This window comes from Zingiber officinale, unplaced genomic scaffold, assembly GCF_018446385.1.
Source record: "Zingiber officinale cultivar Zhangliang unplaced genomic scaffold, Zo_v1.1 ctg138, whole genome shotgun sequence".
NCBI classification, from domain to species: domain Eukaryota; kingdom Viridiplantae; phylum Streptophyta; class Magnoliopsida; order Zingiberales; family Zingiberaceae; genus Zingiber; species Zingiber officinale.
This window is the reverse complement of record NW_024589834.1, coordinates 20,125-31,875: the sequence shown is the minus strand read 5'-3', so window position 1 is coordinate 31,875 and position 11,751 is coordinate 20,125. Positions and strand designations below refer to the sequence as shown.

General features: G+C 37.7%; 2 protein-coding genes across 5 annotated transcripts; one reads left to right on the top strand and one right to left on the bottom strand.

Annotated features, from left to right (window-relative positions):
- Positions 1 to 323: 323 nt before the first annotated feature.
- LOC122036322 (probable serine/threonine-protein kinase At1g54610) lies at positions 324 to 6,541 on the top strand. 3 transcript variants are annotated; one of them, XM_042595615.1, is made up of 9 exons: positions 324 to 500; positions 709 to 1,846; positions 2,306 to 2,590; positions 2,687 to 3,004; positions 3,728 to 3,955; positions 4,355 to 4,455; positions 4,639 to 4,717; positions 4,784 to 5,221; positions 5,998 to 6,541. In XM_042595615.1, exons 2-9 carry the CDS (start codon positions 1,217 to 1,219, stop codon positions 6,199 to 6,201), a joined length of 2,283 nt encoding a protein of 760 aa, XP_042451549.1. In that variant the 5' UTR covers positions 324 to 500; positions 709 to 1,216; the 3' UTR covers positions 6,202 to 6,541. The 3 variants fall into 3 exon arrangements, with proteins under 3 accessions (XP_042451549.1, XP_042451550.1, XP_042451548.1); XM_042595616.1 differs by having other exon boundaries at positions 324 to 1,846; positions 4,642 to 4,717; XM_042595614.1 differs by having other exon boundaries at positions 324 to 1,846.
- A 2,074-nt stretch (positions 6,542 to 8,615) lies between these two features.
- LOC122036327 (UPF0301 protein pc1755-like) lies at positions 8,616 to 11,549 on the bottom strand. 2 transcript variants are annotated; one of them, XM_042595622.1, is made up of 3 exons: positions 11,247 to 11,549; positions 10,319 to 10,476; positions 8,616 to 9,417 (listed from the first exon to the last, which is right to left on the bottom strand). In XM_042595622.1, exons 1-3 carry the CDS (start codon positions 11,482 to 11,484, stop codon positions 8,743 to 8,745), a joined length of 1,071 nt encoding a protein of 356 aa, XP_042451556.1. In that variant the 5' UTR covers positions 11,485 to 11,549; the 3' UTR covers positions 8,616 to 8,742. The 2 variants fall into 2 exon arrangements, with proteins under 2 accessions (XP_042451556.1, XP_042451557.1); XM_042595623.1 differs by having other exon boundaries at positions 10,319 to 10,473; positions 11,247 to 11,548.
- Positions 11,550 to 11,751: the final 202 nt, after the last annotated feature.

The following is an 11,751-nucleotide window of genomic DNA, read 5'->3' as shown; positions in this document are numbered from 1 at the left end:
AAATTTGATTAAAAAAATAAATTAAAAGGGTGTTACATATTTTTTTATTATCATAAGTATTTTATTTTGAAAAATATCGAAAAACACCAACAACTCTCGCCCCAACCTTATTATAGGATTTTTTTAAATCAAAATTATTCAACATATTCAAAATTATTAAATATAGTTAAAATTATTTTAATTTTAATCTCGGTTAAAAATATTTAAAGTTGCTGAAAACTATTCTAATTTAATTAAAATTGATTAAATATTATTGAAGTAATTTTGATAAAAATTATTATAATTAGAATCAAAATTACTAGAGCTTATTAAAATTGCTCGGAGAAGAGGAGCTCGCCCTCCTCATTGGCTCCCTCGACAGGAATGTCGTGCTTCCTCGCGTTGCGGCTGTCCTCCTTCTTCCTCGCTGTGCTCCTGCTTCTGGTCTTATCGCTTTCGCGCCGGAGTAATTTTTATGCCCTAAAAGCGCGTGTTTTCTGATCCATCTCGTTCCTCTGCTGGTTCGTTGATTCCATTCTGTAAATCTCTGCGTGTATTTTGTTGGCGAGATCTTTCCTCTTGCTGCGGCGATCTCCTGGTTCTTTTTTTTTTTTCTCTCCATTGGATCCAAAAAAAAAAAAAATCACTCCTTTTGCCCTTTATACCCACTTTTACCTAGTTACCTTTTGAAGAGGGAAAATACCGGTAGTTTCTCGGTCCTTTTCGCAGTTTCTCATTTGTGATTTTTGCATCCGGAAGAATCATGGCGTGGAAAATATCTGAGGTGGGAGAATCAGAGGCCGCGATGCGGAATTTCGGGTAAAAGGCTCAGATTTGCTCCGCCTACGTAGGATCATTATCGGATTCCGGCGATCTTCGTTGTGAACGTCTTCTACTCTTTTAGTTTGCCGTTTGCAGACTTGCAATTGACCGACGGAGGGAAATCGTGATTTTGGTGATTGTCCATTTGCCGGAAAAAGGTTGTTTTTGCTAGATTCGGTATTTGACTAGCTGTTCTTTTTGTTTAAAGTGGTGGCTTGCATTTTGGATTTTGCTCTTGAGACATGTGATAGGCTCTTCTGGAGATCTCGTGATTGTTTCTTCGGGCATCGTTGGCTTCAGACTATTAGGAGCACGTGGTTCGTTCAAGGTTTCAGAATTTTTTTTTGGCTCCCTTCAGTGCAAAAAGCGATTCTTTTGATCTAAGTGCATCAGTAATTACGATCGCCCGATTGTAATGCGGAGGATTAGGAAATTTCTTATGGGCTGCGTTTCATCAAAAGGATTCAAGGGAGATGATGTCCCGGAGTTTCAGAGGCCTAAAGCTTCACGAAGGACCCTGAGTAGGTTGCTTTCTTCAACAACTGAGGACTCTTTGAATAGGTTGGTTTCTTCTTCAAGGAGGGATGAAGTCGACGTGATAGATGTCGATGCTACTGTTGCCACTAATGGGAGCACTGCACAGCTTATATCAATGTCGCAAGAGAATGTAGCCATTTCTTCTGCCCCCTTGGTTGGCTCTGGAGAGAGGAAGGTGTTGCCTGTTGTCGAGAAGAATGGTAGAGTCCTGAACCCCTCGGTGGATGATGGAGAAAGAAAGGTATCCCCTACGGTTAGCACTTCCAAGGGTGTTGGGCTGCAAAGACAGGCTGCACTCGATGCTCAGGCGAGTATGGCAGAGCCATCTTCAGCAGTCGCCAGTTCTAAGACAGTGGATGAATACAAAACAGTGATCTCTCATGTATCAAATGGGTTCAAGTTCGAGCATGCTGCAGCTGGTTGGCCTTCTTGGCTCACAGCAGCTGCTGGTGATGCAGTGAAAGGCTGGCTTCCTCGAAGGGCAGATTCCTTTGAGAAGTTAAACAAGGTCGGTAATGGCCTCAGTAGAATCATTTTCTGCCCTTTCACATGATTACATATCGAGCTACTTATCTGTCTCTTCCATGCTGTATATGGCGAATCTTTTGTTTGTATATTTGCTTAGTTTCTGTTAGTTGCTGTCACTTTTCTCTTGTTTTCTCTTCACTATCTTGTTGGAAGCATGAAAAGTAGGACTGAATTTTGTTATTTAGAGATCTTCCTTTCCACAACTGACTTGTGTTATTTGAGCTACCAATCATACTGATGGTGTTACTGTCTTTATAAGCAATGGGTTTATTTTAGATGTTCCGGGAAGCTCAGTGGTGAAATTTTGCCTTCTTCAGTCTCTTTGTTAAAATTATTGTTTGGCTAAATATGTACTTTCATGTGTGCTGTTGAGTTCATTGTAAACATGTGATGGCTGAAACTTAAACTTTTCTGTTGATAATCTTTATTATTCCTGCAGATTGGGCAAGGGACTTATAGCACTGTGTACAAAGCTTGTGATCTCGAAACTGGCAAAACTGTCGCACTTAAAAAAGTTCGTTTTGCTAATATGGATCCAGAAAGTGTACGGTTCATGGCAAGGGAAATACACATTCTACGTAAACTTGATCACCCAAATGTTGTGAAGCTTGAAGCTTTAATTACCTCGAAAATATCTTCTAGCTTGTATCTTGTTTTTGAATATATGGAGCATGATCTTGCAGGACTTCTAGGGACGCCTGGCATCAAGTTTACTGAACCCCAGGTGTTTGCCATGACACAAATACTTTTTTTATTATATAATTTTACTGATTCCATGTTTTTCCTCTTCGGTATACTCATTGTGGATAATGACGTCCAGGCCAAGTGCTATATGCAGCAGCTACTTTGTGGTCTTGAACATTGCCATAATCATGGTGTGTTGCATCGTGACATCAAAGGTTCAAATCTTTTGATTGACAACAATGGGATCTTAAAAATAGCAGATTTTGGACTGGCTACATTTTATAATCCTGGCCAGAAGCAGCACTTGACTAGTCGAGTAGTAACATTGTGGTATCGTCCTCCTGAGCTCTTACTGGGTGCCACAGAATATGGTGTTGCTGTTGATATGTGGAGTGCTGGTTGTATTCTTGCAGAATTGCTTTCTGGGAGACCTATTATGCCAGGAAGAACCGAGGTATAATTTGTCTTTGCGGACCTATAGATTAATAGGTTTGACTTGAAGCCTCTAGAGCGAACAGTGTGGTGTGTTAAAGAATTGGATTATCATATCTAAATAGTTTTTGTGTAAACTTGTCTAATTTTATCCAAATGTTATCTTCTAGAATGACATTCAACACAGAACTACATGATTAAGCAGACAACACTCATAACCAAGATGTATGGGGAAGGACTAATCTAAATCGAATAGATAAACAATACTATTTTAGTTTAACCGGAAACACAATAAACCAAGCTGCCTATTCTAAGAAGAGGTAAACATGTCGATGAGAAAGAATAGTTCATAAATAAGGCCAACTCCATAAGTCTTCTATGTACGAAGTTGTTCGCTGACTTTCTTTGTTAATTGAACTGGCAGTGAGAAGTTTTGATATTCTGTGTCTTAGACTAATACTATTGATCCCCAAATCCTTGCACAGGAACTGAATTAGACTTCATTCAATTTGCATTCTCATCCACACATTATAACATCCAGAAACTTATGCTATTTATTTCACCCTTTCAACTAGTAAAAGAAATATATGCAATGTGCATAAAAGCTTCTTCGTACAATCACTACAAGCACTTCACAATGAGTACTGCAAAGCTAGTTTTAATCCAAGTTATACATGCCTCTGTTTCTTTTGCTATGTCCAACTTGTATTTGCTTGACAATCTAACTTTATCTCCTGTCTTTTAGGTGGAACAATTGCACAAGATATTCAAGTTATGTGGCTCACCTGCGGAAGAATTTTGGAGAACATCAAAGTTGCCCCATGCTACATCATTTAAACCCCAACAACCCTATCCACGTTGCATTCAGGAGACATTTAAGGATTTTCCTCCTCCAGCTTTAGCGCTTCTTGATTGTCTACTTTCAATAGATCCATTATTTCGTGGGACAGCAATTTCTGCCCTTAAGAGCGATGTAAATTTTTTTTACCTTTCCTTGGTTCACCTAATTCCTTCTCTGTAGATTATTCTTCCTTCTGCTGTAATGTCCTTTCTTGTGTTTTTGCATTTATTGCTTCAACATGTAGGCAGGTTAAAATTTCTATATAACCTTGAAAACTTTTACAGTGGTTCTCACATTTAAGATTTTTTTTTTTTCCTGCATGAATGCGTTTGTGAAAGAAAAGCATGAAAAACTTCCTATATGTAATTATGTTGCACATTGGATATGTTGCATTAGACTTGTTTATGCATATTCTCTTTCAGTTCCAAAAGTTGATATTTTTTTTTTCATTCTCCTCGTTAAATTTTCCAATACGATGTCATATTAGTTCCATATATCCTTTTCTAATATTTGATTATTACTTCTTCTCAGTTCTTCAGTACAAAGCCTTTTGCTTGTGACCCTTCAAGTTTGCCCAAGTATCCTCCAAGCAAGGAATACGATGCTAAACTTCGGAATGAGGAAGCGAGAAGGTACTTTACTATAAGCTTGAGTGTGCTATGCGAAAGTTCTACTCTCTTGTTATGTGTTGTCGAGCTAATAGAAATATATGATTAACCCAAAGTTGGAAGCCATTTAGAATAAAAATGTCTGTGGTTTATGATCTCCACCATGCCTTGAAATATATCAGATAACTAACAGAGCGGCCTTTTTAGCAGGCAGAGAGAAGCAGCCATCAAAGAGTATGGAAGTCGGAAAGAAATGCCTTCTCATGACGGCAACATTGAGTCACAGGTATATTGACTAATAATTTTTCTCGTTGCGGTTACAGAAATAAGATGTTTCTCATTGCGGTTACAGAAATTGCATGGAAGTCTTAGAACAAGCAGTGATAAGTACAAACCAAAAGATGATGTGCTGTCAGGTTTCCGAATAGATCATCCAAGAGGAACAGCTCAGAATGGTTTCCCTCATGGTGGTCTTTTGATGCACTCTGGTCGTTTATCTACAACCGAACTGCCCGCTGGCCAAGAAATAAAAACACATGCATCATACATTCCCCAGGGTGGGGGGAATGCTCTCACCACAGGTCTATTGGTTGCAAGAAGCCATACTGCGAAGTTGGACCGTAGACAGAGCGCTAGGCACGCACATTTGCCAGAGAATCATCTGGCCTCCAAATACAGTCAACCTGAATCCGATTCATCTGAGAAGCCAGAATGGACTCACCACTTGCTGGATGTCCCTTCATCTTCTCGTAAGAACGATGACAAAACTGGAGAAGAGGAACAAACAACTGTAAGTGCTCGTCCGACTTAGAGATTTGGCAAAATACTGCATATTTTATTGAAAGTTGAAACATCTTAGATATGCATGCATGTTTTTTAATTAGTTTTTGAATCTTTATCATTGGAAATTGGAAAGATTTAAGGTTCTAAAAATATATTGGTGAATCCAAGGGAAAATAGTGTGAAGAAAAGTATAAAAATCAAAATATTTCCTCTCCTTTTTCCCCAACTAAGCTTCTCGGGGTGGGAATAAAATGTAGATACTCAAATGATTTGAGATAACCCATTTACCCCCACACTATTCTCCACTTTTCCATTCTCGATACTTGTAGAAGTGCCAACTGCCGACAAGCGCTTACTGAGCTCATGGGCAGCATGTGTCAAGGTGAAGAGGAGAATGGATTGAGAAGGAGAAAGGCAGAAGAAAAAGGAAGAGTGACAATTATGTAGTTTAAGATTTCTAACCTTATTTTCTTCTTCTTCTCGAACTAACAACTTTCCTCTACTTTCTCTTTCTTCCCTAAGTACAATCTGGACCTCTATTGTTTTTTTTTTGGAATTCCTGAGTAAATGGGGCCTTTGTATTCTTATTTTATGGGAGATCTTTAAGAAAGCATAGAGAAGATGGAAATCACTACACATGTTTGTAGTTCAAATTTTTAACTCGTCATATTGTCATAGGATCTATGTTTATGCATTTCATCCAAATCCTCAGATCGAATGATCAGCTTAATCTTGTATATGACATGGTTATATCTCTTATTTATGTTTTTGCATGTTGTTCAGGGTCATGCCCCTAGGAAGAACCGAATCCATTACTCTGGACCTCTGATGCCTCCAAGAGGAAACATTGATGAAATTCTCAAAGAGCACGAGCGACAAATCCAGCAGGCTGTACGCAGAGCCCGCCACAACAGAACCAAACCGCGAAAGTATGGTGAGAGGGCTCAGTTTGAGGCCTTGCTTTATGCTAGCAGAAATGGCAATTAAACTCATCAAACGTGCACAAATAGAATAGAACTATGCAAACAACATTCGGTGAAGCACATCACTTTCCTGGGATCTACATAAAAGATGCAATCAACTCATCCACTTCTCTACGAGGAACCGTAAGTTGCGGAACCAAGTTGATTCTGTGCTTTAGCATTGGTTTGATTCTGGATGCCCAATGTGTAGGTGAAATCTACCCAATGATAAATTGTATATATATATCACAGGAACTATTTATGGCAAAATTTGGCACCTCTATTGGTGTTACCCAAGTGTATTCTGGATTGGGAATCAATTTATGAATGATTTCTACAAAGAGAACCAAAAACATGCAACATTATCAGTTGACATAAATTTGTCTTGTTGTACGGTTATTCTATGGTTTTCGTGTGGAACAACACAAACAATCAAATCTAGATGAGGTCCGTTGTATAGATTTTTTTACTTGAATTTTATTTTTTTATTATATTATAATTTATATTTAAATAAATTTTATTTTATTTTATTATTATTAATTAAGTTTTTTCCCTTTTATTGTTGGGTATATTTATCATAATTTTACATTTGTCATGATTTTATTGGGAAAGAGTTTATTTTGATTTATTTTTAAAAAATGAATGCATATGAGACTTGATAAAAAGAAAGTATAATAAAGGGTAAAAAGGTTTGAGAAAAAAAATAATGGTAATTTATCAAAAGCCGTATCTAGATTTTTGAATTTATCAAAAGATGCATGCTATTTTGTTATTTATCAAAGGAGGTATCTTTTTATAATATTTTTTCCATTCTATTTTTCTGATTACTTTTCTTTTTATTTTCTCTCTCTCTCTTCTCTTTCCTCCTATCCATGCAACGCCTCTTCTTTTTCCTCTTCTTTTTTTTCATCTCTTTTATACGTCGATTCTTCTAAAAATATTTTAACACCTCTGAAAAGTCAAAATAAACAATGGATAGCATATTTGAACTTCTTGCAACCCTATAAATCCATAGGAACTGAAATGGGTGCAATCGGAGCTTCACGTTAGGCCTAATATGGAATCATATCAGGCTCAACGTGGGCCTGATATGGAATGATATAAGACCCACGTTAGGCCTGATATGACTCCATATCAGATCTAATGTGGAGAATTTTGACGATTCTTCCTTATTACATTTTAACACCTTTGAGAAGCCGAAATAAACAATGGATAGTATATTTGAACTCCTTGTAACCGCAGAAATTCATAGAAACTGAAATAGGTGCAATCGAAGTTCTCAACGTCTATCAATGAGTTTTGACTAAAATCCATTGATGGACCTAAAGAGCTTCGATTGTACCTATATCGGTTCTTGTGAATTTCTGAGATTGCAAGGAGTTCAAATATATCATCCATTGTTTATTTCGACTTTTCAAAGGTGTTAAAATGTAATAAGGAAGAATCGTCAAAATTCTCCATGTTGGGCCTAATATAATTCTATATCAGGCCCACATTGAGCCTGATATAATTCCATATCAGGCCCACATTGGGCTTGGTATAATTTCATATCGGGTCTAATGTGGAGAATTTTGACGATTCTTTCTTATTACATTTTAACACCTCTGAGAAGTTGAAATAAACAAGAGATATCATATTTGAACTCATTGTAACTCCAGAAATCCACAGGAATTGAAATGGATACAATCGGAGCTCTTTAGGTCCATCCGTGAGTTTCGACCAAAATCCACTAATGGATCTAGAGAGCTCCGATTGCACTCATTTTAGTTTCTATGGATTTCTGGGGTTGCAAGAAGTTCAAATATGTTATTCATTATTTATTTCGATTTCTTAAAGATGTTAAAATATTTTTAAAAGAATTAACGTGCAAAAGAGAGGAAAAAAAAGGAGAGGAAAGAGAAAAACGTTGCATGCATAAGAGAAAAGAAAAGAGAGAGAAATGATAGAAAAAAATAAAAAGAAAAATAATCAGGAGAATAGAATGAGAAAAATATATAAAAAGGTACATCCTTCTGATAAATAATAAAATATTTTTTGATAAATTCAAAAATTTGGATACACCTTTATAAATTGCCAAAGAAATAAAGACAAAATCCACAATTCTCATGTAATACATGCCCCTTGATAGATGAATTCCAATAGAACAAATATTTGACATTTGAATATGTACAAGTGAATCAAAGGGAAAGCTATCTATCTCACAAAATTTAGACATCTTGATTATAAAAAAATTTAAAAAAAATCTTTATTTCTCTAACTTTGAGCCAAATATCTAACACCAAACCAGCAAATAACAGATATACAACCAGCAACTTTCTCAGAATAAAAGGTCCAAGCAATAGGAGCAAGATGGAAATTAGGCAATTCATTTTTTCCTTTAGTACAAAGTAGAAATCAGGAGTAATGAGAAGGCAAACACCATTCTTCCAGAGGAAAAACTACCAAGAACTTTTGGTATTATTCCATGAAAAAGTACTTTTGTTATTAGAATAACATACAAGCTACAAATCCTTAGGCAACGACTGTACAAAAAGGTAATTATAGCCTCACTTCTACACCTCAGACTTCAAGGATCATCTTGTTTGGGCTTCCTGCTCAACTCTGAATATTGCCCGCCCATTAGCTGCAAAATCTCCTCCCATAAGTTGGATGACGATGTTCCATAAACTTGATGAACCAGATGTGAACTGCAGGAAGCGACAACCCAGTATTCAGACTCGAGCTCATCGAGCAACTGATCGAATTCCCAACCCGAATAACCCTCAAAGAATATGAAATCTCGGGGCATGAATGCTCCTTTCTTGACAAGCACTGCAGCATCATCTAAGTTGTTTCTCGAACCAAAGTAAACACCTGACACTGCCTCACCAAAACCTGGCAGCAGTAAGCCGTCGCTCGATTTCAGTAAGAACATGTTTGCCTCAACTGGTCCGCCACAGTGAACGGAGCAGTCAGAAAATATGGTTGCAAGGTGAGGATTTGATGGATTCATATGCTTGATTTTTCGACGGAGTGGACGATTCAGGATGACTCCAAAAGGGCGATCTCTTGGGTCTCTAGATCCCAAACTGAGAAGAAGGATCACAGTCCTCTCGAACATTGGGACTCCATCAAGCTTTTCAGTAGCAAGTAAGACACATCCAGACTCCAGCATTGGGATGGGGTGTGCCCACTTGGAACCGAGCATTTGGGTTTGCTCATTTGAGGTGATACCCTGGCCATCAGTATCAAGTAGATGTTCCTAAAGAATTAAACAAAAGGAGTAAATGTTCAATTCAATTTTTGGCTAATATAGCTGAAACTGACAAGTATATCAAAGACAGGCCTAAGACAAGAAAAAATCCCTAAGAACTAACAGTGGCGATGGTGTTAAGAGTAATGATAATAAACAGAACATGCAAAGCAATCAAATGAAGCTTTCCAACTAACCTCAAGTATCAAAATCTTATGACTATATGGAAATTAGTTTCTGTACATAATAAATAACCTAATTAGAGTTTTCAGTTAACTTAGCATTCTTGACTTCTGCATCAACATAAAAAAAAAAGTGTTTTCAGATCTTAAATCAAGATTCTATTGGGAAAGAGGGATTCCATTATAGTAAATAGATATTTTACTAATTTTAGTATGGCAAAAGTGCACTGGGCTTTGTTTCTCGTATCATTTTCTAACTGATTCTATAATAAAACAAGAGATGCATGCAGGGTAAGTAACAAGAATGATAATATCTGCAATCCAAATTTGTAAATCAAGCAATAATAATGATAAAATGTGGTTATATTAAACCATAAATATTGGTTATCTAGGACTAAAACGTAAAAAAATTAAGTGCTATTTCAGAATGAACACTCGGCCATCAAAAATACTCACAAGTATTGATCAACAACAAGGACTTGCAGTTATGATTCGACTGTCTTAAACAACTATGGTTGAAATTCATAAAAAGCATTAATTCAAAAAAGAAACCACAGGCTCCTAGTTGTTGCACTCAAATCCAGGAATGACCAGTTATGTGGAAGTCGCATAGACCGCTCAAAATATGATAAAAGTTATTAGAACATAAAATAGCATGGATTGCACTTGAGAACAAGCACACAGCACCAGATTCCTTAGGGTAATGCCATGATCCTTTTTCAACTAACCTGCTCTTTGGCAACAAGATTTGCTCTGACATCTCGCCAATTAGACAATGTAAATTGGGGCTTCCTGGAGCAATCGTTGGTTTTTGATTTGTCATCATATTGAGGAGTAGTTACATCAAGACCGTCTTCTTCAGGAATTGAAGGATCATTTTCCCCTGCTGACCAAAAGGCTCAAGTAAAAAATGCTACAAACATCAACCAAAGATGATGACATATTAATGGATCTGCATAGCAATTTGGAGCAAGTAGGTCGTTTCTTACCTCATCAAAGTACACTGAAAGTCTATAAAATGGTATCGAGCCCACGAATTGACAATGCCACTAAGGAAAAAGAGAAATGAAACATAAAAACAACCATGCTAGAAAAGAAAGCTATGAACAATTGCTCTGGTGTCACTATAGATGCGAATGAAGGGGGGTTGGAGACAAAGATGAAGGAAAGTAATTTATAAAGTATCCACCTATTTCTTCCTCTAACCTAGTTCTATATTTCCTATTTTCCTAATCGTTCTCGTTCTTCCCGTTCTTCCTATGTTATTCTTCCTCCACAGATTTATCAGCTCGACATGGCCATATCTCATGGGCTAGCTTAGCCAAGGTCAAAGTATCTGACTACGTATATTACTACACCATACGTTGTCAGTATTCTACAAAAATACTTACTTTCGACCTCAGTGCCAATGATCACTTTTTATGAATCTAGAACCTCAAAAGATAAATTTTAGCGTGATGGGCAGAAGTAAGGGAACGTATATATTCTACAACCAAGATTGCCATACACAATCAATCATCACTGAATCCAAAAGATACATGCAGAAGTAAGAAAGAAAAAATGCATCATTATATGACTTTTCCCATCCGATCCTGATGAAATACCTTCTATTCTCCAATCAACAAGCTAAATCAACTACAAAGTCGAGACCTTTACCAGAAGAAGAGTGTCCCCCGCGGTTGCTCCTCTTCTTACCGCCGCTCGCCGTCACCACGAGCGACCGATACGCAGGCGCCGACGAATTCCACCTCCGTCTTCGCACCAAAACCCCAACGTCGATCCCTCCGCCAGCTCGTCGCACAGCCACCAGCCGCCCTCCCCTCTCGCACTTCCTCGCCGCCCCGAGAAAAGGAATCCCGGCCGCGCCCTTCAGGTTTAGAGCCCACACGTCCATGAGCGCCGATCCGGAGAGGATTTTTTTTCCCCCAATCGATCACGGCGCAATAGGAGAGAAGAAAACGATAAGAGCGGGTCCCGTCACTTCCAGGTGACAATAACCTCTCTGGCTACGGGAGGAATTAAAATTCAGTCGCTCGGGAACGCCAGTCCGGAAGAAGCGAGTGAGAAGACCGGGGGAGACCGAACCGGAGTAGAATGTGCTTCGATAAATCCCAGAAAAATTATCACGAATTATCCATTTTTCTAAATAAAATTTATTTTG

Coding starts and splice junctions, on each gene's coding strand:
- LOC122036327 (XM_042595622.1), bottom strand. CDS start 11,484: ATGGACGTGTGGGCTCTAAACCTGAAGGGCGCGGCCGGGATTCCTTTT. Junction 10,477..11,246: donor CGGGGGACACTCTTCTTCTG/GTAAAGGTCTCG, acceptor CCTTTTGGTCAG/CAGGGGAAAATGATCCTTCA. Junction 9,418..10,318: donor ATCTTGTTGCCAAAGAGCAG/GTTAGTTGAAAA, acceptor TTAATTCTTTAG/GAACATCTACTTGATACTGA.
- LOC122036322 (XM_042595615.1), top strand. CDS start 1,217: ATGCGGAGGATTAGGAAATTTCTTATGGGCTGCGTTTCATCAAAAGGA. Junction 3,956..4,354: donor TTTCTGCCCTTAAGAGCGAT/GTAAATTTTTTT, acceptor ACTTCTTCTCAG/TTCTTCAGTACAAAGCCTTT. Junction 5,222..5,997: donor GAGAAGAGGAACAAACAACT/GTAAGTGCTCGT, acceptor CATGTTGTTCAG/GGTCATGCCCCTAGGAAGAA.